General features: G+C 48.0%; 1 protein-coding gene across 1 annotated transcript in view; it reads left to right on the top strand.

The window, feature by feature from the left end:
- LOC143302356 (uncharacterized) overlaps positions 1-24,489 on the top strand; it is a 51,033-nt gene that overhangs the window by 5,831 nt on the left and 20,713 nt on the right. Inside the window, exons 4-12 of the mRNA XM_076616998.1 lie at positions 3,364-3,538; positions 6,097-6,238; positions 9,284-9,384; positions 13,160-13,306; positions 16,819-17,015; positions 19,627-19,735; positions 20,909-21,018; positions 22,952-23,068; positions 24,123-24,265. Coding sequence (XP_076473113.1) covers positions 3,364-3,538; positions 6,097-6,238; positions 9,284-9,384; positions 13,160-13,306; positions 16,819-17,015; positions 19,627-19,735; positions 20,909-21,018; positions 22,952-23,068; positions 24,123-24,265 — 1,241 coding nt within the window. The remainder of the gene's footprint in view (positions 1-3,363; positions 3,539-6,096; positions 6,239-9,283; positions 9,385-13,159; positions 13,307-16,818; positions 17,016-19,626; positions 19,736-20,908; positions 21,019-22,951; positions 23,069-24,122; positions 24,266-24,489) is intronic.

Here is a 24,489-nt window from a genome sequence, read left to right as displayed (position 1 = left end):
AGTGTGGATTCAAAGTGTCAAGTAAAAACAGAAAGAAAGAAAAAAAAAGAAAGAAAACAAAAGTGAAAGCAAAACAGCACAACATAACAAATTATTTTTTTTATCTGAAGACTTTGTGGCTCCCCTGCCTGTTAATTGTTAGAAAGAAATCCAGACTGAATTAAGTATACATTGAAAAAAAAAAAACTTTTTTTTTTTTTGTCTTCCTTTAATTTTGTTTGTTTTTTTTGTTTTTGTTTTTTTTTGTCTCAGTATTGATATTGATTTCACTTGTTTCATTTCCATTTTTCATTATCAGTCATCGTCATCATTATCATGAATCATTTGTGACTGAGTTGCAGTAGCTCAAAGAGGCATCACTGCGTTCGGGCAAATCTATATACGCTACACCACATCTGCCAAGCAGGTGCCTGACCAGCAGCGTAACCCAACGCGCTTAGTCAGGCCTTGAGAAAAAAAAAAAATAATAATAATAATAAAAATAATAATAAATAAATAAATAATAGATAAATGCATAAAAAAAAGAACTACTACTAATGATAATAATATGTATAAGGCACAAAAACTTGATGAAGTCAAATATAAGAGTACAAAAAAAAAAATAAATAAATAAATAAAATAATTTGTGACTGAAGCAGATGAAAGGTTATTTGATGAGTATATTGTTTCCTTCTTGGTCTTACTGACTGCTCCCAGGTATTATTAGTAGTAGTAGCAGCAGTTGTTGTAGTTGTAGTAGTATTGATATTAGTACTTATTTTTCTGCACATATCTCAAGAGACCAAGCTTGGAACGCTTTACGAACACTTGAGTCATTTTCACAACAGACTGCCTACCTGGAGAGAGCTTACTGAGTGCTGTTTTAGGCACTCATCATTCATTTCCTGATCATTGAGTCCGGCTTCAGTCATAGGCACACACACACACACACACTTGTATATTGGGAGTGGATTTTTCTCCAGAATGTTGCCAGGGACAACCCATTTGTTGCATCATTCATTTCCTGTTCATTGAGTCCGGCTTCAGTCATAGGCACACACACACACACTTGTATATTGGAGTGGATTTTTCTCCAGAATGTTGCCAGGGACAACCCATTTGTTGCATCATTCATTTCCTGTTCATTGAGTCAGGCTTCAGTCATAGGCACACACACACACTTGTATATTGGAGTGGATTTTTTCTCCAGAATGTTGCCAGGGACAACCCATTTGTTGCATCATTCATTTCCCGTTCATTGAGTCAGGGTTCAGTCATAGGCACACACACACACACACACTTGTATATTGGGAGTGGATTTTTCTCCACAATGTTGCCAGGGACAACCCATTTGTTGCATCATTCATTTCCTGTTCATTGAATCCGGGTTCAGTCATAGTCACACACACACACACACTTGTATATTGGGAGTGGATTTTTCTCCAGACTGTTGCCAGGGACAACCCATTTGTTGCATCATTCATTTCCTGTTCATTGAGTCCGGCTTCAGTCATAGGCACACACACACACACACTTGTATATTGGGAGTGGATTTTTCTCCAGACTGTTGCCAGGGACAACCCATTTGTTGCATCATTCATTTCCTGATCATTGAGTCCGGCTTCAGTCATAGGCACACACACACACACACTTGTATATTGGGAGTGGATTTTTCTCCACAATGTTGCCAGGGACAACCCATTTGTTGCATCATTCATTTCCTGTTCATTGAGTCAGGGTTCAGTCATAGGCACACACACACACACTTGTATATTGGAGTTAGGTTTTTCTCCAGAATGTTGCCAGGGACAACCCATTTGTTGCATCATTCATTTCCTGTTCATTGAGTCCGGCTTCAGTCATAGGCACACACACACACACACACTTGTATATTGGGAGTGGATTTTTCTCCAGAATGTTGCCAGGGACAACCCATTTGTTGCATCATTCATTTCCTGTTCATTGAGTCCGGCTTCAGTCATAGGCACACACACACACACACTTGTATATTGGGAGTGGATTTTTCTCCAGACTGTTGCCAGGGACAACCCATTTGTTGCATCATTGATTTCCTGTTCATTGAATCCGGCTTCAGTCATAGGCACACACACACACACACTTGTATATTGGGAGTGGATTTTTCTCCACAATGTTGCCAGGGACAACCCATTTGTTGCATCATTCATTTCCTGTTCATTGAATCCGGGTTCAGTCATAGGCACACACACACACACACTTGTATATTGGAGTGGATTTTTCTCCACAATGTTGCCAGGGACAACCCATTTGTTGCATCATTCATTTCCTGTTCATTGAATCCGGCTTCAGTCATAGGCACACACACACACACACTTGTATATTGGAGTGGATTTTTCTCCACAATGTTGCCAGGGACAACCCATTTGTTGCATCATTCATTTCCTGTTCATTGAGTCCGGCTTCAGTCATAGGCACACACACACACACTTGTATATTGGAGTGGATTTTTCTCCAGAACGTTGCCACGGACAACCCATTTGTTGTATCATTCATTTCCTGTTCATTGAATCTGGCTTCAGTCATAGGCACACACACACACACACTCTTGTATATTGGGAGTGGATTTTTCTCCAGACTGTTGCCAGGGACAACCCATTTGTTGCATCATTCATTTCCTGTTCATTGAGTCCGGCTTCAGTCATAGGCACACACACACACACTTGTATATTGGAGTTAGGTTTTTCTCCAGAATGTTGCCAGGGACAACCCATTTGTTGCATGGGGTTCTTTGCATGCGCAAAAAAAAAAAAGAAAAAAAAAGTGCATGCTACAAACAGGGCCTCAGATTACCTTCTCATCAGAAAGACTAAGTCAGTGTCCAGTCCAGTGCTCAAGGTTTAGTTGAAAGGGGGAGAAAATTCTGGGGCGACTGTGTGATTGGTTCCCGTGCCCTCATTCTTCTTCTTCTTCTTCGTTTGTGGGTTGCAACTCCAATGTTCACTTGTATGTACACAAGCGTATGAGCGTTTTTACCCCACCATGTAGGCAGCCATATGCCATATTTCAGGGGTGTGCACGCTGGGTATGTTCTTGTTTCCATGACCCACCGAACACTTACATGGATTATAGGATCTCTATCGAGCGTATTTGATCTTCTGCTGGCATATTTACACAAAGGGGGCTCAAGCACTAGCAGGTCTGCACATATGTTGACATGGGAGATCGGAAAAATCTCCACCCTTTACCCACCAGGCGCCGTTATCGAGATTCGAACCCAGGACGCTCAGATTGAAAGTCCAATGCTTTAACCACTCGGCTGTTGCGCCCGTCCTTGTGCCTTCAGATTCTGTGGCTTCCTGGGCGGATGCTTTGACCTGTAGGGGGCCAGTGGCCTTGTGTTGACAGGGGAACCACGGGGAGGATGTGAAGGAGCTGTACTATTACCTGGACAACCTGCCCGACCACAGCTACATGCGGGCACTCTACAAGTACCCTCACTGCGCCTTCCCCTACACCCAGCTGCGGGAGGAGAACAAAGCTCGATCCTATGATGACGCGGAGTTTGAGCTCTTGGACACAGGTCAGTCTTGGACACAGGTCAGTCTTGGGGAGGGGGGGACACAGGTCAGTCTTGGACACAGGTCAGTCTTGGACACAGGTCAGTCTTGGGGAGGGGGGACACAGGTCAGTCTTGGACACAGGTCAGTCTTAGGTGGGGTGGGGGGGGACAGGTCAGTCTTGGGGGGTGCATAGGTCAGTCTTGGGGGGACACAGATCAGTCTTTGGGGGGGGAGGGACACAGGTCAGTGGGGGTGGGGGACACAGGTCAGTCGGGGGGGTCAGGGGGGGTACAGGTCAGTGTTTGGGTCTTGGGGGGAAGGGGGGGATCACAGGTCAGTCTTGGAGGGGGGAGGGACACAGGACAGTTGGTTTATCTTTGGGTGGAGGGGGGTGGGGGGACACAGGTCAGTCTTAGGGGGGAAAAAGGACAGTCTTTGGGGAGACACGGGACAGTCTTGGGGTGGGGGTGGGGGGGCACAGGTCAGTTTTGGGGTGGGTGGGACACAGGTCAGTCTTGAGGGGACACACGTCAGTCTTGGGGGGTCAGTCTTGGGGTGGGTGGGACACAGGTCAGTCTTGGGGTGGGTGGGACACAGGTCAGTCTTGGTGGAGACACGGGTCAGTCTTGGGGTGGGTGGGACACAGGTCAGTCTTGAGGGGACACAGGTCAGTATTGGGGGTCAGTCTTGGGGTGGGTGCGACACAGGTCAGTCTTGAGGGGACACAGGTCAGTCTTGGGGGAACACAGGTCAGTCTGTGGTACACAGGTCAGTCTTGGGGGAACACAGGTCAGTCTTTGTGGTACACAGGTCAGTCTTGGGGGGCTGGGGGGGACAAAGGTCAGTCTTGGGGGGAGACAGGTCAATCTTGGTGGGGGGGGAGACACAGGTTAGTCTTGGGGGGTGGGACACAAGTCAGTCTTTGGGGTACACAGGTCAGTCTTGGGGGGACACAGGTCAGTCTTGGGGGGACACAGGTCAGTCTTGGGGGGACCCAAGTCAGTCTTGGTGGGACACAGGTCAGTCTTGGGGGGACACAGGTCAGTCTTGGTGGGACACAGGTCAGTCTTGGGGGGACACAGGTCAGTCTTGGGGGGACCCAAGTCAGTCTTGGTGGGACACAGGTCAGTCTTGGGGGGACACAGGTCAGTCTTGGTGGGACACAGGTCAGTCTTGGGGGGACACAGGTCAGTCTTGGGGGGACCCAAGTCAGTCTTGGGGGGACACAGGTCAGTCTTGGGGGGGGTGGGGGGGGGAGACACAGGTCAGTCTTGGGGGGACACAGGTCAGTCTTGGCGGGTGGCACAGGTCATCTTGGGTGGACACAGGTCAGGCTTGGGTTTTGGGAGGACACAGGTCAGTCTTTGGGGTGTGGGGGGACACAGGGCAGTCTTTGTGGGAGGGAGGGACACAGGTCAGTCTTGGGGTGGGGTGCGGGCAGGAATGGGACTCTGGTCAATCTTTGGGGGTGGGGGGGGATGGGGAAGGGACACAAGTCAGTCTTGGGGGGACACAGGTCAGTCTTGAGGTGGGGGGGGGGGTGGGGGGGGGGGGACACAGGTCAGTCTTGGGGGGGTTGAATTTTCCTTTTCAGAACATTTATGTTGGTGGGTACTTTTTGGCTGAAAAGACAACAACAAAAAAACCAACAACAACAAAATATCAACATTGTTGAAGGTTCCTTTCATAAGATTTTGTTGAATGTGATTTGTGCCTTTTTTTCTGAAAAACAAAACAAAACAAAAAAAAACAACAAAGCAACAAATGTTGAATTTTCCATTTGTACTAGATGTTGAAGGTAATATGTGCTTTAGGCTTAAAATAAATGAACATAGAAATAATATGTTGAAGGTATTTTGTCCTTTTAGGTTTAAATGAACATAAAGACATCAATTAACAAACATGTTTATGTCCTTTAGGTTTAAATGAACATAAAGACACCAATTAACAAACAGTGTTTATGGTTCCACTGGTAACATGTTGAATGTAATGTGTGCCTGTTGGCTGAAAACAACAACAAACAAATTGAATTTAAAAAAACAAAAACAAAAAAACAATGTTGAAGGTTGCATTTGTAACATTATGTTGAAATAATACGAACACTTTCAGCCAAACAAAAAAACAAACAAAAAAAAAAAAACCCACCACCAACAACAAAAAACAAAACACTCTGTGGATGAGTAAATTAGATTTACAAAGGCATGTATAAATTTCCACACTTAGGATATGTGTTAACAGCACTGCCCCCCCCCCCCCCTCCCCTCCCCCCCTCACCCCTCCCTCTCTGTCTCACACACACACAGAGAAACATAAAAAAACAAAATCAAATGCCTGCACAGCAGACCAACACACACATAGATACACAAGGCATGAACGCATGCACGCACATCAAACAATGTTTAAGGTTTCATTCATAAAAGCATTCATTTTTGCTGGAAAAAAACGACGACAATACACAAACCTTGTTCACTTCCCAGTGTGTGTGTGGTGTGTTGGTAATTAATTCAGCGTGTGTTCTCTGAAGTGATTTTAGATGAAAAAAAAGTGTGTGTGTGTGTGTGTGTGTGTGTGTGTGCAGGTGTACTTGAGGAGGGGGGTTACTGGGACGTGCAGATAGAGTACGCTAAGATGGACCGCCTGGGTCTGGCCTGTCGCATGGAGGTGACCAACTGTGGGCGTCACGAGGAACTGCTGCACCTCATCCCTCAGTTCTGGTTCAGGTCACACTCTTTGGTCACTGCTTGATGGGTCTGTGTGTGTGTGTGTGTGTGGAGGTTGAGGGGGGGGGTATGAACTGCTGCACCTCATCCCTCAGTTCTGGTTCAGGTCACACTCTTTGGTCACTGTTTGATGGGTCTGCGTGTGTGTGTGTGTGTGTGTGTGTGTGTGTGGAGGTTGGGGGGTGGGGGAAGGGGTATGAACTGCTGCACCTCATCCCTCAGTTCTGGTCACTGTTTCATGGGTTTGTGTGTGTGTGTGTGTGTGTTGGGGGAGGGTGGGGGGGCAGGGGCGTGGGGGGTCTGGGAGCTCCTCCACCTCCTCCCCCAGTTCTGGTTCAGGTCTGACGCCTGTTTTTTTCACTGCTAACTGTGTTTTTTTTTGGGTGCTGGTGGTGGTGTGTATGTGTGTGTTAGGAGTGGGGAGGGTTGAGAATCAGACTAACTTGATCACCTCAGTAGAGAAATTAAGTGCAGGTTGGCAGGGTCTGAGGGGCAGGTAGGAGGTATTGGGGCAAGGTGTGGTGTTTCCTTTTTCCTCTCTCTCTCTCTCTCTCTCTCTCTCTCTCTCTCTCTCTCTCTCTAACTCTTTTGTTTACATGGAATCTGAATAGCAGGTGTTCCAAACAAATTTAAAAAACCAAACAAGGTAATTTGTGTGTAACCATTTTCATTGTCATACAGAGCAGTTTTGTTTTCTGATTATAGTGATAGTTAAATTATGTCAGTATAACAATAAAAGGCAGATTTTTGTGGTTGGATTCTTGTTGTTGTTTTTTTGGGGGTTTTTACACATATTTCTCCTCATTCCAGACACACTCATCTCACACACTAACAATCACAGAAAACATGACTCACTTCATGCGACATTCTGGCATCTGGTGCAGCGCTGAGAATCGCTGAATTACTGAGAACCGCTCGCTGTAGCTGTTCGGACCTTCAAAAATGTCCACGCCTCAGGCATGGCTGAATGGGTCCCCTTGTCTTGCCCTATTAGCATAGCATAACCTTGCACCATCATGGCCTGGCTTCGCTGACGAAGATCTAGGAAGGGCGTTTGATGTGTCTGATGATGATGATGATGATGATGACCTTGCACCACTGTTATTGGTCAACCTTTCTTTGTCGTTGAGGTTTCGAGCAATTTTTGTACCAACCTTGACTGATTGCATGACAGGCGCAATAGCCGAGTGGTTAAAGCGTTGGACTTTCAATCTGAGGGCCCCGGGTTCGAAGCTCGGTAACGGCGCCTGGTGGGTAAAGGGTGGAGATTTTTACGATTTCCCAGGTCAACGTATGTGCAGACCTGCCAGTGCCTGAACACCCTTCGTGTGTATACGCTAGCAGAAGATCATATACGCACATAAAAGATCCTGTAATCCATGTCAGCGTTCGGTGGGTTATGGAAACAAGAACATACCCAGCATGCACGCCCCCGAAAGCAGAGTATAGCTGCCTACATGGTGGGGTAAAAACAGTCATAGACGTAAAAGCCCACTCATGTACATACGAGTGAACGTGGGAGTTGCAGCCCACGAACGCAGAAGAAGAAGAAGAAGACTGATTGCATGCACCTATGGCAGTGGCGCCTCAGGCTCCAACAAGTTGTTCTTGAAACAGAAGGGAAGGCCATGCTTTCAACTTACATGATTCAAAGGGATGGTTCTGACTTGGAAGGGGGATAGACATATTGTAGTCCATCAGGTGGTCAAAGTGTGCTGGACAGTGACAGTGACGTGGGGGAAGGGGGAGGGGCAGTAGGTGTGTGGCAAGCGGAGAGGATAGGGTGACTGGTGGTGAACATGTGAATAACCCACTGGCTGTTCGAAGAGAGGAAGGGTGTATTTGATTGCTGTTTCTTTTCCAACACTTCCACCACACACAGGGCATAGCACACACACACACACACACACACACACACACACACTTTCACTTACTCGTATGCGTACACAGTAATTCCCGCCCCCCCTCCCCCTCCTCCCACTCGATTTTTTTCCTTCCCTCGTCTAATATCACTTACAGTGAAAAGACGTTAAACTAAAGAACGAACACACACTAAAGTTACAAGGCATGAGAGACTGTATCCCCCATAAGTTGATGTGAGTTCACTTGTAATTTGTAGAGACTCTCATTCATTCATCATGGGATTCGCAGAGTGATTTTTGAGGAAAGCAGTTCTTTTTTTTCAATGAACAGTGTACACTTGATCGATATACATTTTCTACCACCCTCACATTTTAAGCTGTGAAAAAATATCTTTTTCTACCATTTGCTGCAAAGAAAAGTATTATAGATGCCAGAGAATTTAAATTGCTTATACAATGTCTCAACATTAGTGTTCATGAGACTGTGTTTTGATATTTTTTTAAAGTTATTTTTATAAACCTATACAAATGCTCAGTATAGACAGAAATGTTTGCTTACATATCACTCAGCTTGGTATAGGAATCAGTTTTCTGAAAACATCATTGGAATGCTGTTATTGATGATGTGATATATTACTTTTAAAAAAATTATTATTATTATTATTTTTACATTTTATCAAAGAAAATACCATTCAAGACAGAAAAATAGGCCCAGACTTAGGTTAATTCTTCTTTTCACTGAATGCCATCAGTGAGAAGAACAGCTGTTGAAAACAGACCATAAAAGTGTTTCCTGCGTTTTGTCTCAGTCATTAAGGGGGTGTTTGGAATACCTGTTAGAAGCATGTTTGCACAATGCATGTGAGGAAGGACACATACAAAGACACACAGACATCTTCCCTCCCGCACACACACAGCGCCCCCACCCACCCTACACACACACACACACCCCCCTTCCACACACACACACACACACACACACACACAAACACACACACACACACACACACACACACGCATGCAAGGACACATACAAAGACACACAGACATCTTCCCTCCCGCACACACACAGCGCCCCCCCCCCACCCTACACACACACACACACACACACACACACACACCCTCCACACACACACACACATACACACACAGATATGTGCAGTGTGGCGATGTGTGGTTGCAGACGTGTGCAGAGAAATGAACCGGTGCCCAACATATCCTGGCAGTTAGACCCCCAGATGAAGGCATCCTCAGACGGCTCTGTCCGCATCCGATATCACTTTGGTGAGAACACCCTGTCACTTTGTTGTTAGTTAATGTTATTTCTAAAATCATGACCGTTATCTCTGGTCCACGAATGTGGGCGTGGGTTCGAATCCCACTTCTGACAGCTTTTTTTTTGTTACGCTGCTGGTCAGGCATCTGCTTGGCAGATGTGGTGTAGCGTATATGGATTTGTCCGAACGCAGTGACGCCTCCTTGAGCTACTGAAACTGAAACTGACCATTATCATTATTGTTGATACTTTTATAGCACCTAGAGAAAACTCTTCAGCACTGATTCCTTTGCACAGCAGGCTGTCTCCATGGGTACAGCCGATTGACAGCTGTCTTTCCGCACTCATCATTAGTTTCCCCCTTCATTCATCCAGGCTCCAGTCACACGCACACACATTCGCAAGCATGTAAGCGTTGATTTTCTCTTCAGAATTTTGCCCGGGGCAACATTTTTGTAGCTATGGGTTCTTTAGGTGTGCTAAGGGCATGCTGCACACGGGACCTCAGTATATTATCTCACCCTTATAAGTACACCGTCCACGTAAAGTGTCATTTTGGTGAGAACACCACAACACTTGTTACACTGTCTGTATCAGTTATCGCTTTGGTGAGAACACCACAACACTTGTTATACTGTCTGTATCAGTTATCACTTTGGTGAGAACACCACAACACTTGTTACACTGTCTGCATCAGTTATCACTTTGGTGAGAACACCACAACACTTGTTATACTGTCTGTATCAGTTATCACTTTGGTGAGAACACCACAACACTTGTTACACTGTCTGCATCAGTTATCAGGTGTCTGATGCTATCCATGTAAATGTGTAAAGTCTCCACACTACCTAGCTGTCATCGTCTGTGTGTGTGAGTGTGTGTGAGTGATCATTATGACTGTGTAAACTCCCCCAGCTACCCAGTATCAGATACCTGTCCAGAGGAACACCATTGACTGCATGACTGAATGAACAGAAAGATGGAATAGAAAGAAATACAGGAGGATGCATTCTGTTAAACATCCCTGTCCCACATACTGCTGATTGTACATGTTTAGTTAAAGGTGTTCATTTTCACATTTGAACGTTATTTGTAAAAAAAAAAAATGAAAAGGTAAGAGAGGAGGGAGGGGGCGGGGTGCACGGTGAGTTGAAGGAAAAAATGATTAGTGTTTGAAATAGATATAGTAAGTCATGGCTCTCTCTCTTTTCTGAGATTTTCCCAGACCAGGAAAAGCTGTGGTGTGTTGACACTCAGCAAGACATGGCTCTCTCTCTTTCCTGTGGTGTGTTGACACTCAGCAAGACATGGCTCTCTCTCTTTCCTGTGGCGTGTTGACACTCAGCAAGACATGGCTCTCTCTCTCTCATTCCTGTGGTGTGTTGACACTCAGCAAGACATGGCTCTCTCTCTTTCCTGTGGTGTGTTGACACTAAACAAGACATGGCTCTCTCTCTTTCCTGTGGCGTGTTGACACTCAGCAAGACATGGCTCTCTCTCTCTCATTCCTGTGGTGTGTTGACACTCAGCAAGACATGGCTCTCTCTCTCTCTTTCCTGTGGTGTGTTGACACTCAGCAAGACATGGCTCTCTCTCTTTCCTGTGGCATGTTGACACTCAGCAAGACATGGCTCTCTCTCTCTCTTTCCTGTGGTGTGTTGACACTCAGCAAGACATGGCTCTCTCTCTTTCCTGTGGCATGTTGACACTCAGCAAGACATGGCTCTCTCTCTTTCCTGTGGTGTGTTGACACTCAGCAAGTCATGGCTCTCTTTATTTTCTGTGGCGTGTTGACACCCAGCAAGATATGGCTCTCTCTCTTTCCTGTGGCGTGTTGACACTCAGGAAGACATGGCTCTCTCTCTTTCCTGTGGTGTGTTGACACTCAGCAAGACATGGCTCTCTCTCTTTCCTGTGGTGTGTTGACACTAAACAAGACATGGCTCTCTCTCTTTCCTGTGGTGTGTTGACACTCAGCAAGACATGGCTCTCTCTCTTTCCTGTGGCGTGTTGACACTCAGCAAGACATGGCTCTCTCTCTTTCCTGTGGCGTGTTGACACTCAGGAAGACATGGCTCTCTGTCTTTCCTGTGGTGTGTTGACACTCAGCAAGACATGGCTCTCCTGTGGCGTGTTGACACTCAGCAAGACATGGCTCTCTCTCTTTTCTGAGGTTTTCCCTGAACAGGAAATGCTGTGGTGTGTTGACACTCAGCAAGTCATGGCTCTCTCTCTTTCCTGTGGCGTGTTGACACTCAGCAAGACATGGCTCTATCTCTTTTCTGAGGTTTTCCCTGAACAGGAAATGCTGTGGTGTGTTGACACTCAGCAAGACATGGTTCTCTCTCTTTCCTGTGGCGTGTTGACACTCAGCAAGACATGGCTCTCTCTCTTTCCTGTGGCGTGTTGACACTCAGCAAGACATGGCTCTCTCTCTTTCCTGTGGTGTGTTGACACTCAGCAAGACATGGCTCTCTCTCTTTCCTGTGGTGTGTTGACACTCAGCAATACATGGCTCTCTGTCTTTCCTGTGGTGTGTTGACACTCAGCAAGACATGGCTCTCTTTATTTAATGTGGTGTGTTGACACTCAGCAAGATATGGCTCTCTCTCTTTCCTGTGGCGTGTTGACGCTCAGCAAGACATGGCTCTCTCTCTTTCCTGTGGCATGTTGACACTCAGCAAGACATGGCTCTCTTTATTTTCTGTGGCGTGTTGACACTCAGCAAGACATGGCTCTCTCTCTCTTTCCTGTGGCATGTTGACACTCAGCAAGACATGGCTCTCTCTCTCTTTCCTGTGGCATGTTGACACTCAGCAAGACATGGCTCTCTCTCTCTTTCCTGTGGCATGTTGACACTCAGCAAGACATGGCTCTCTCTCTCTTTCCTGTGGCATGTTGACACTCAGCAAGACATGGCTCTCTCTCTCTTTCCTGTGGCATGTTGACACTCAGCAAGACATGGCTCTCTTTATTTTCTGTGGTGTGTTGACACTCAGCAAGACATGGCTCTCTCTCTTTCCTGTGGCGTGTTGACACTCAGGAAGACATGGCTCTCTCTCTTTCCTGTGGTGTGTTGACACTCAGCAAGACATGGCTCTCTTTATTTTATGTGGTGTGTTGACACTTAGCAAGACATGGCTCTCTCTCTTTCCTGTGGCATGTTGACACTCAGCAAGACATGGCTCTCTTTCTTTCCTGTGGTGTGTTGACACTCAGCAAGACATGGCTCTCTCTCTTTCCTGTGGTGTGTTGACACTCAGCAAGACATGGCTCTCTCTCTTTCCTGTGGCATGTTGACACTCAGCAAGACATGGCTCTCTCTCTTTCCTGTGGTGTGTTGACACTCAGCAAGTCATTGCTCTCTTTCTTTCCTGTGGCGTGTCAATGCTCAGCATCGCTCTATTTCTTTTCTGAGGATTTCCCTGACCAGGAAACGCTGTGGCGTGTTGACACAACCCAGCAAGTCCTCGTTCTCTTTCTTTCCTGTGACATGTTGACAGGACACTGGCGTGTTACATTCATGGAGTGTTGACAGGACACTGGTGTGTGATCTTCATGGAGTGTTGACAGGACACTGGTGTGTGATCTTCATGGTGTGTTGACAGGACACTGGTGTGTGATCTTCATGGAGTGTTGACAGGACACTGGCGTGTGATCTTCATAGCGTGTTGACAGGACACTGGCGTGTGATCTTCGTGGCGTGTTGACAGGACACTGGTGTGTGATCTTCATGGCGTGTTGACAGGACACTGGCGTGTCTTCTTCATGGCGTGTTGACAGGACACTGGCGTGTGATCTTCATGGCAGACCCCAGCCTGGAGAGCCCCACACTGCTGTTCACGGACAACCAGTCGCCCTCCGTGATACACACGTCAGGGTCAGCTAACTACTTCACCAAGGATGCCTTCCATCAATATGTGGTGCAAGGTACTGAGTGCTACTGCTGCTGTGTGTGTGTGTGTGTTTGTGTCTGTGTTTGTGTCTGTGTCTGTGTTTATGTGTGTGTGTGTGTTTATGTGTGTTTATAAAGTGTCTGTGTGAGTTACAAACAACATAAACAGCACACACACACACACACACACACACACACACACACACACACACACACACACACACACACACACACACACACACACACACACACACACACACCACCACCACCACCACCACCACCACTACACCACACCACACCACTCCACATAGTATACTAACACCTTGACATATATGAACAAAGATGTGTACGACAGGATTTAGAGGCTGGGTTAGCAGATAGATGTAGTGAAATGCTGCTGACGTGTTGGCGTCCTCACAAAGGGGCGTGCTGATGTCCTCACAAGGGGGCGTGGGGGCATGGTGATGTCCTCACAAGGGGGCGTGGGGGCATGGTGATGTCCTCACAAGGGGGCGTGGGGGCATGGTGATGTCCTCACAAGGGGGCGTGGGGGCATGGTGATGTCCTCACAAGGGGGCGTGGGGGCATGGTGATGTCCTCACAAGGGGGCGTGGGGGCATGGTGATGTCCTCACAAGGGGGCGTGGGGGCATGGTGATGTCCTCACAAAGGGGTGTGGTGATGTCCTCACAAAGGGGCATGGTGATGTCCTCACAAAGGGGTGTGGTGATGTCCTCACAAGGGGGCATGGTGATGTCCTCACAAAGGGGCGTGGTGATGTCCTCACAAAGGGGCGTGGTGATGTCCTCACAAAGGGGCGTGGTGATGTCCTCACAAAGGGGTGTGGGGGCATGGTGTCCTCACAAAGGGGCATGGTGATGTCCTCACAAGGGGGCGTGGTGAATGTCCTCACAAGGGGGTGTGGTGATGTCCTCACAAAGGGGCGTGGTGATGTCCTCACAAAGGGGCGTGGTGATGTCCTCACAAGGGGGTGTGGGGGCATGATGTCCTCACAAAGGGGCGTGGTGATGTCCTCACAAAGGGGTGTGGGGGCATGATGTCCTCACAAAGGGGCATGGTGATGTCCTCACAAGGGGGCATGGTGATGTCCTCACAAAGGGGCGTGGTGATATCCTCACAAAGGGGCATGGTCATGTCCTCACAAGGGGGCTTGGGGGCATGGTCATGTCCTCACAAAGGGGCGTGGTGAATGTCCTCACAAGGGGGCGTGGTGATGTCCTCCCCAAGGGGTGTGGTGATGTCCTCACAAAGGGGTGTAGTGATGTCCTCACAAGGGGGCATGTGGTGATGTCCTCACAAGGGGGCGTGGTGATGTCCTCACAAGGGGGCGTGGTGATGTCCTCACAAGGGGGCGTGGTGATGTCCTCACAAGGGGGCATGGTGATGTCCTCACAAAGGGGCATGGTGATGTCCTCACAAAGGGGCGTGGGGGCATGGTGATGTCCTCACAAGGGGGTGTGGGGGCGTGGTGATGTCCTCACAAAGGGGCGTGGTGGATGTCCTCACAAGGGGGCGTGGTGATGTCCTCACAAAGGGGCATGGTGATGTCCTCACCAAGAGGCGTGGTGATGTCCTCACAAAGGGGCGTATCAATGTCCTCACAAGGGGGCGTTGTGATGTCCTCACAAGAGGGCGTGGGGGCATGGTGATGTCCTCACAAAGGGGCGTGGTGATGTCCTCACAAAGGGGCATGGTGATGTCCTCACAAAGGGGCGTGGTGATGTCCTCACAAAGGGGCGTGGTGATGTCCTCACAAGGGGGCGTGGGGGCATGGTGATGTCCTCACAAAGGGGCGTGGTGATGTCCTCACAAAGGGGCGTGGTGATGTCCTCACAAGGGGGCGTGGTGATGTCCAAGGGGCATGGTGATGTCCTCACAAAGGGGCGTGGTGATGTCCTCACAAGGGGGTGTGGGGGCATGGTGATGTCCTCACAAAGGGGCGTGGTGATGTCCTCACAAGGGAAGCATGGTGATGGCCTCACAAAGGGGCGTGGTGATGTCCTCACAAGGGGGCGTGGTGATGTCCTCACAAGGGGGCTTGGGGGCATGGTGATGTCCTCACAAAGGGGCGTGGTGATGTCTGGGATGCTGAAATGGTGGTGGCCTAGTGAAGTTAGACACTGCTGACGTGTTGGTGTCCTCACAGTGGGGCACGGTGATGTCCTCACAAGGGGGCGGGGTAATGTCCTCTCAAGGGGGCGTGGTGATGTCCGGGATGTTGAAATGGTGGCAGCCTAGTGGTAACACGTCTGCCTAGAAAACGAGAAAGTCTGAGCCAACAGGTTCGAAACTCCCACTCACCAGTATTCCCTTCCCCTCCACTAGACCTTGAGTGGTAGTCCTGATGCTAGTCATTCGGATTGGGTGAGGTCTTGAGTGTAGCATGCACTAAGCACTTGTAAAAGAACCCACCTGTAACAAAAGGGCTGTCCCTGGTAATATTCTTAAAAAATAATAATAATATATATATATATTTTTTTTTTTAATAAAAACTTTGATAGGAAAACAAACACACTTGCAGACAGAAGAAGAAGGGGAGCAACATGCTGTCCTTCAGGAGAGCAACCCCAATTTCACACAGGGGAAAAAAATGTGTCGTGACAAACTGGTCTAAAAATAGATGGATAACTCGTTCGCCAGGAAAGCTGAGGCCAACTGGACACCATATTGATACTTGTATCCGGCCATCAGTCCGTCGAGAAGTCGTCTGCAAACTGGTGGTAGTTTCTGAACTGTAACCGTGTATCTTCAGTGAAATCCCATTTTGCTTGCCTCCATGACATATTTGTATTTGTATTTCTCTTTTTGTTACAACAGATTTCTCTGTGTGAAATTGGGGCTGTTCTCCTCAGGGAGAGCGCATCGCTACACTACAGCGCCACCCTTTTTTTTTTTTGTATTTTTTCCTGTGTGCAGTTTTATTTGTTTTTCCTATCAAAGTGGATTTTTGTACAGAATTTTGTCAGGAACAACCCTTTTGTTGCTGTGGGTTCTTTTACGTGCACTAAGTGTATGCTGCACATGGGACCTCGGTTTATGATCTCATCCGGATGACTAGTGGCCAGACCACTACTCAAGGTCTAGTAGAGGGGGAGAAAATATCGCTTCCTAGGCGGACGCGTTACCTCTAGGCCATCACTCCACTAATGCCAAATATTGTGTCATGATTGATATCTGCCAGTGGTTTATTTACCAAAGTCATAACAGGAAAACAGTGCAGTGACATGAAGCACAAACTTGCTGCGAAAGCACGCACAGGAATGACAGCTTAACTTACGCTGCGTGCAAGTGAAAGCTTGCTGTGAAGCAGTCACCGTAGCCAGCTGAACGCTTGGCTGCATATTTGAAGTTACCGCTTCACGAGTAGCAAAATGACTGAGTAAACACTTCCGCTGGCCTCAGTTTGCAAAGGGGCTCAAAAAAAGGCATGTGCTACCCACCTAATTTTAGACCAGTGGTCGTGACACAGAAACAGTAACGCAACACAGTGGACAGACCAGACCTGACCTGCTGTTGTTGCTGTCCAGACAAGGGGGACAAGGTCAACCCCCTGTGCATAGGCACCAAGTGCGGGGCCCACTACCAGCTGAAGCTGGGGCCGGGCAGCAAGGTGTCGGTGTTCTGGAGGATCGAGAGCGAGCATAACCCCCTGCCCACCACCTTCCAGGACCTCATCAGCCACTTCGCCATCAAGCGCAAAGAGGCCCACCAATACTACAACAAGGTGACGGGGGGGAGGGGGCAGGGGATGGGGGGGGGGGAGTGTAGTGGGGGAATTGGGGATAGGGGTGGGAGAGGGTTGAGGGGCCTTTTTCTCTTCTCTCTGACTACAACTACAAGAAGGTGATAGGGGGTGGTGAGCGGAAGAGGGGGATGGGTGGGTAGGGGGGGGGGGGTGCTGGTGGGGACAGGGAGGGGGCCTTTTCTCTTCTCTCTGACTACAACTACAACGCAGACACGACAAAATAGGGATGGTCTCACCAAACACAGGAAACACTGCAGACACAACAAAATAGGGATGGTCTCACCAAACACAGGAAACACTGCAGACACGACAAAATAGCAATGGTGTCACCAAACACCGGAAAAACACTGCAGACACGACAAAATAGGGGTGGTCTCATCAAACACAGGAAAAACACTGCAGACACAACAAAATAGGGATGGTCTCAACAAACACAGGAAACACCACAGATACAGCAAAATAGGGATGGTCTCACCAAACACAGGAAACACCGCAGACACAACAAAATAGGGACGGTCTCACCAGACACAGGAAAAACACTGCAGACACGACAAAATAGGGATGGTCTCAACAAACACAGGAAACACCGCAGACACGACAAAATAGGGATGGTCTCAACAAACACAGGAAACACCGCAGACACGACAAAATAGGGATGGTCTCAACAAACACAAGAAACACCGCAGACACAACAAAATAGGGATGGTCTCACCAAACACAGGAAACACCGCAGACACGACAAAATAGGGATGGTCTCACCAGACACAGGAAACACCACAGATACAGCAAAATAGGGATGGTCTCACCAAAAACAGGAAACACCGCAGACACAACAAAATAGGGATGGTCTCACCAAACACAGGAAACACCGCAGACACAACAAAATAGGGATGGTCTCACCAAACACAAGAAACACCGCAGACACAACAAAATAGGGATGGTCTCACCAAACACAGGAAACACACTGCAGACACGACAAAATAGGGATGGTCTCACCAAACACAGGAAAAACACTGCAGACACAACAAAATAGGGATGGTCTCAACAAACACAGGAAACACTGCAGACACGACAAAATAGGGATGGTCTCACCAAACACAGGAAACACCGCAGACACGACAAAATAGGGATGGTCTCACCAAACACAGGAAACACCACAGACACAGCAAAATAGGGATGGTCTCAACAAACACAGGAAACACCGCAGACACGACAAAATAGGGATGGTCTCACCAAACACAGGAAACACTGCAGACATGACAAAATAGGGATGGTCTCACCAAACACAGGAAACACTGCAGACACGACAAAATAGGGATGGTCTCACCAAACACAGGAACACTGCAGACATGACAAAATAGGGATGGTCTCACAGAACACAGGAAACACCGCAGACACAACAAAATAGGGATGGTCTCACCAAACACAGGAAACACCGCAGACACAACAAAATAGGGATGGTCTCAACAAACACAGGAAACACCGCAGACACGACAAAATAGGGATGGTCTCACCAAACACAGGAAACACCACAGACACAGCAAAATAGGGATGGTCTCACCAAACACAGGAAACACCGCAGACACAACAAAATAGGGATGGTCTCACCAAACACAGGAAAAACACTGCAGACACAACAAAATAGGGATGGTCTCACCAAACACAGGAAACACCGCAGACACGACAAAATAGGGATGGTCTCACCAAACACAGGAAAAACACTGCAGACACAACAAAATAGGGACGGTCTCACCAAACACAGGAAACACCGCAGACACGACAAAATAGGGATGGTGTCAGTATTGTCCAGTCATCCCTCATGATGAAAATATTTTACAAGAATGAAAAAACAAACCAACCCACTACTGAGTGAGGGGTGATAGTGTGTGGGGGGGGGGATGTAGAGAGGAGACGGGGGGGGGGGGGGGGGGGGCTTTCTTTTCTCTGTGATCATCTGTCCCTTTATTCCTGCACTGCTGAATGTGTGTGTGTGTGTGTGTGTGTGTGCATGTGATCAGTACCACAAGGTAAGTGGTGGTAGGGGTTGGGAGCAGGGTGAATATTCTTTGAGTGGCCTCATTTGCTCCTGGGCTGTACACAGAAATCAAAAATCATATTAATTAATCGATCAAATCAGTTTAATGTCTGCATGATAAATGCAAGGAAAAATGGCTTGTGTTGACACAGTAGCATGGGATGATACATACAATACACAATACAATAGCAAAATAATGTTTTGCATACATACATTTGCAAACGTATAGTACATTCAAAGTGTAAAAAAAAAAAAAAAAAAAAAAAAGCACATGATTCATGAAACCAGACAAAAGCATCAGTTGTTTCTCTTTTGTTGCATAAATTCTCCCACTTCCTCCTCCCCTACCCCCCCAGTCACCCTAAGCCCTCCCCCTTTTCTCTCTCTCTCTCTCTCTCTCTCTCTCTCTCTCTCTCTCTCTCTCTCTTAACCACCCTCCCCCTTCTCCCCACCCCTCCCAACCATTCCTCCACCGTCTCTCATGGCTCACGTACACATTTCCAGTTTTTGAAAAGTCATATTCTTGTGTGGGTGTGTGGGTGTGTTTGAGTACAGATCATGCCCAACTGGAGCAAAGAGGAGCGTAACATCGGAATCCAGGCTCTGGCCGGCCTGATGTGGTCCAAGCAATACTACTGCTTTGACGTCAAGAACTGGCTGAGAGGTAAGACATGTCCTCTTTACCTCAGTGTTGAACACAATCAGTATGACTGTTTTCACGTCAGGAACTGGCTAAGAGGTAAGACATGTCCGCTTTACCTCAGTGTTGAACACAATCAATACTACTGCTTTGACGTCAAGAACTGGCTGACGGGTGCAATAGCCGAATGGTTAAAGCGCTGGACTTTCAATCTGAGGGTCCTGGGTGGGTAAAGGGTGGAGATTTTTCCGATCTCCAGGTCAACATATGTGCAGACCTGCTAGTGCCTGAACCCCCTTCGTGTGTATGCACACGCAGAAGATCAAATACGCACATAAAAGATCCTGTAATCCATGTGAGCGTTCGGTGGGTTATGGAAACAAGAATATACCCACCATGCACACCCCCGAAAACGGAGTATGGCTGCCTACATGGCGGGGTAAATAAATTAAAAAAACGGTCATACACGTAAAATGTTACATGTCTGTCTGAGTGTGTATGTGTGTGCGTCTGAAATCTGATTGAATGACACAGGAAACGAATGATGAGTGCCCAGTGGCAGCCGTCAGTCGGCTCTACCCAGGTAGGCAGCCTGTGGTGCAAATGTCCCCGTGTATATAAAGCGCTTAGAGCTTGGTCTCTGACCGAGGATAGACGCTATATAAGTATCCACATCAGTCAATCAATCAGAGGTAAGACATGTCCACTTTTCGTCAGTGTTGAACACAATGCTACTGCTTTGACGTCAAGAACTGGCTGAGAGGTAAGACATGTCCTCTTTACCTCAGTGTTGAACACAATCAGTACGACTGTTTTCACGTCAAGAACTGGCTAAGAGGTAAGACATGTCGTCTTTACCTCAGTGTTGAACACAATCAGTATGACTGTTTTCACGTCAGGAACTGTGTGCAGAGTATCGTTTTATTAATAGCATTGTGTGTGTGTGTGTGTGTGTGTGTGTGTGTGTGCAGATGATGGTTTTATTGATATTGCGATGTGTGTTTTTGTATACAGATGATTATTTTATTGAAATAATTGTGTGTGTGTGTGTGTGTGCGTGTACAGATGATGATTTTATTGATATGGTGGTGTGTGTGTGTGTGTTTGTGTGTTTTTCTGTACAGATGATTATCTTATTAATATAACTGTGTGTGCATATATAAAATTATGTGTATGTGTGTATGTGTGTGTGTGCAGATTATCGCCGGTGCAGTCAGAACAAGGGCACCAAAGGCCGGAACAGTGACTGGAGTCACGTCAAGAACCACCACATCCTCTTGATGCCTGATAAATGGGAGTTCCCTTGGGTGGGTGGCTCTGGTTGCACTGCTCTTTGTACCCCAGAAAATGGAGTGTGGGTGCCTTAGCGTAGAAACAGTCATACGTGTATGACCGCTTCATGTGGTTGTGGGTTCATCCGTCGGGATCGACGAGGACCATCTAGTCATCCTGGGGGTGGGTGGGTTGGGCTCTGTGAGTGCGCAGTTGACTGGTCAGGCCAATCCGCGCCCAGAAGATTCTGATGCAGTGTGGACAGGGGATGGTGGCGGCTGTCGGGGACTTGCTGGCACTGCTTTTCCTGACCTGTCTGCGTTGCTCTGCTGCAGCAATTCTGTTGGCCTCACAGGATTTGGCGCCTTTGTGGACAGCTGAACGCCACTTTGGTCTGTCCATTTCATTCAGCTACCACGTGTTGTGGCTGATGTTGAAGGCCTTCAGAGAAGCTTTCAGAGTGTCTTTGAAGCGCTTCTTTTGGCCTCCATGGGAGCGCTTGCCATGTTGGAGTTCACCGTACAGCAGTTTCTTGGGGAGCTGGTGGTCTGGCATGTGAACTATATGGCCTGCCCAGCGCATCTGGGCCTGCACCAAGATGGTGTAGATGCTGGGCAAGTTTGCATGAGTGAGCACCTCTGTGTCAGGGATCTTCTCTTGCCACTTTATGCCAAGAAGTTTTCTGAGGCTGGTGGTGTGGAAGTGGTTCAGCTTTTTGGCGTGGCGTTTGTAGACCATCCATGATTCACATCCATAAAGCAGTGTGGTGAGAACTGTGGCCTTGTATACTTTGAGCTTCGTCTCCAGGGTGATGCCTCTCCTGTTCCAAACTTTTTTATGGAGTCTGCCGAAGGCAGCGCTGGCTTTGGCGAGTCTGGCATTCACCTCGTCGTCGATGGCAACTGTGCGAGAGACCGCTGCATGTAGGTAAGGAGTGAATGTTGTGGCCGACAAGCAGAAGTAAAGAAGGAGAAAGAACTGTATTGCCAGAGTAAACACTGTTTACATGTGTGTGTCCATATGTGAGTGTGTGCATGTATGTGTGTGTGGTGTAGTGGTTTCTCTAGTGTGCATTGGAGTATGTCTTAACTCACTCAGTACGGCCAGTCCTCTCTTCTCCTCGGATGTCCAGTGGGTGTCTGAATGACCCAACCTTTAGCTTCTGTCTTCAGAATTGTGGTATTCTTTGTCAACATTCACCCCTTCAGTATAAGAGCCTTCCACTTGCAATATTTTGATGGTGGTAATTGGGGTGAAACGCTGTTAATGTTGTCTCTTTCGCCGAGAGAGTTAACATAATGGTGCTGCTAATGACATTGCCTGAACATGTTCACACTGATTTTCAGGGGGCAGGGGGGTGGGGGGGGGGGTGTGCGGGGGGGGGGATTGTTTTATGTTTTTTGAGACAGATTATTTAAGGACATTGTAGCAATGATACCTCATAATGACTTGTGTAAATATTGTGCAGTGTGCTGTGTGTGTTGACTGACCTGTGAAATAATGTGCACTATGCAGGCTGTGTTTCAATCGCAGTTTCTCAAGGAGGCGTCACTGTGTTCGGACAAATCCATAAATGCTACACTTCATCTTGTAGGTGGATGTCTGACCAGCAGTACAACCCAGTGTAGCAGTCGGAACTTGAGTGCACGAACTGAACATTTCTGTACGTAACAGAGTGGATTTAATTCTTCAGGATTTTGCCAGAGGACAACAATACTGTTTCCATGGGTTCTTTTTTTTTAAGTGCACCGATTGTGCACTATACACAGGGCCACAGTTTATCATCTCCTCTGAATGACTAGACCGGGACTGGTATTTGATTTTCCAGTCAAGCTTTGGAAAAAAAAAAAAAAAAAAAAAAAGGGCAAGACTGGGACCCCGAGCCCTGACCCCCCCCCCCACCCTCCCCCCAGACGCTGTATTGGCAGATAAGCGCCTTAACCGCTCTGCCCCCTTGCCCCTGTGCAGTATGCCGGCTGGGACCTGTGCATATCGGCCATGCTGTGCGCTCGCTTCAGCCCCAATTTCGCCAAGCAGCAGATGATCATCTTCCTCTCCGACAACTACATGCACCCCCAGGGCCAGGTACTGGGCTATGGAGGTGATGTTGGGGGAGTTGTAGGGGGATTGGGGTTGAAGGGTGAGTGGTGGAGGGTGGGTGGTTGTGGGATGGGTGGTTGTCGAATGGTTGTAGGGTGGGTGGTTGTCGGATGGTTGTAGGGTGCCAAGGCCTGACTAAGCACGTTGGGTTACGCTGCTGGTCAGGCATCGGCTTAGCAGATGTGGTGTAGCGTATATGGATTTGTCTGAACGCAGTGACGTCTCCTTGAGCTACTGAAACTGTAGGGTGCGTGGTTGTGGGATGGTTATAGGGTGGGTAGTTGTAGGATGGGTGGTTGTAGGGTGGGGGGTTGTAGGGTGGTTATAGGGTGGGTGTTTGTGGGATGGTTATAGGGTGGGTGTTTGTGGGATGGTTATAGGGTGGGTGTTTGTGGGATGGGTGGTTGTAGGGTGGGGGGTTGTGGGATGGTTATAGGGTGGGTGGTGGTGGGATGGTTATAGGGTGGGTGGTGGTGGGATGGTTATAGGGTGGGTGTTTGTGGGATGGGTGGTTGTCGGATGGTTATCAGGTGGGTGGTTGTCGGATGGTTGTAGGGTGCGTGATTGTGGGGTGGTTATCGGATGGGTGGTTGTAGGATGGTTGTAGGGTGGTTGGTTATCGGATGGTTGTAGGGTGGGTGGTTGTGGGATGGTTGTAGGGTGGGTGGTTGTGGGATGGGTATAGGGTGGGTGGTTGTGGGATGGGTATAGGGTGGGTGGTTGTGGGATGGGTATAGGGTGGGTGGTTGTGGGATGGTTGTGGGATGGGTATAGGGTGGGTGGTTGTGGGATGGTTATCGGGTGGGCGGTTGTAGGATGGTTATCGGGTGGGTGGTTGTCGGATGGTTGTAGGGTGGGTGGTTGTGGGATAGGGAGGGTGGGTGGTTGTGGGATGGTTGTAGGATGGATGTGATGATGTGTGTAATGGTGTGTCTGATGCGTAACAGTGTGTGTGATGGTGTATATGACAGTGTGTGTGTGTGTGATGGTGCATGATGTATGATGATATGTGTGATGATGTGTGGCGATGTGTGTGCAGTTACCAGGCTGTGAGTTTGAACTGGGTGACCCCAACCCTCCGCTGCAGGCGTGGGCTGTGCTGAACATCTTCCACAGGGACGGCTCCAGTGATCTGATCTTCCTCCGCAAGTGCTTCCACCGTCTGCTCCTCAACTACAACTGGTGGGTCCTGGGTCTGTCTCGGCTTGCAACAGGCATCATATCATGTCTGGCAGTTTGGTCAAGTCATTCACAGCTAACCTAGAAGAAATGTGTGTGTGTGTGTGTGTGTGTGTGTACTTGTGATGTATGTGTCAGTATTATTTCTCTGTAAGAGGATCTGTGTTGTTAGTTGGAATCAGAGTTTTTTTCAGCACGCAGTGTTTTCAGCTCATGATGTTTTCATC

The sequence above is a fragment of the Babylonia areolata genome, chromosome 29 (genome assembly GCF_041734735.1).
Source record: "Babylonia areolata isolate BAREFJ2019XMU chromosome 29, ASM4173473v1, whole genome shotgun sequence".
Classification (NCBI taxonomy): domain Eukaryota; kingdom Metazoa; phylum Mollusca; class Gastropoda; order Neogastropoda; family Buccinidae; genus Babylonia; species Babylonia areolata.
Note: the sequence above shows the minus strand (reverse complement) of the source record. Positions and strands in the feature narration are given on the sequence as shown.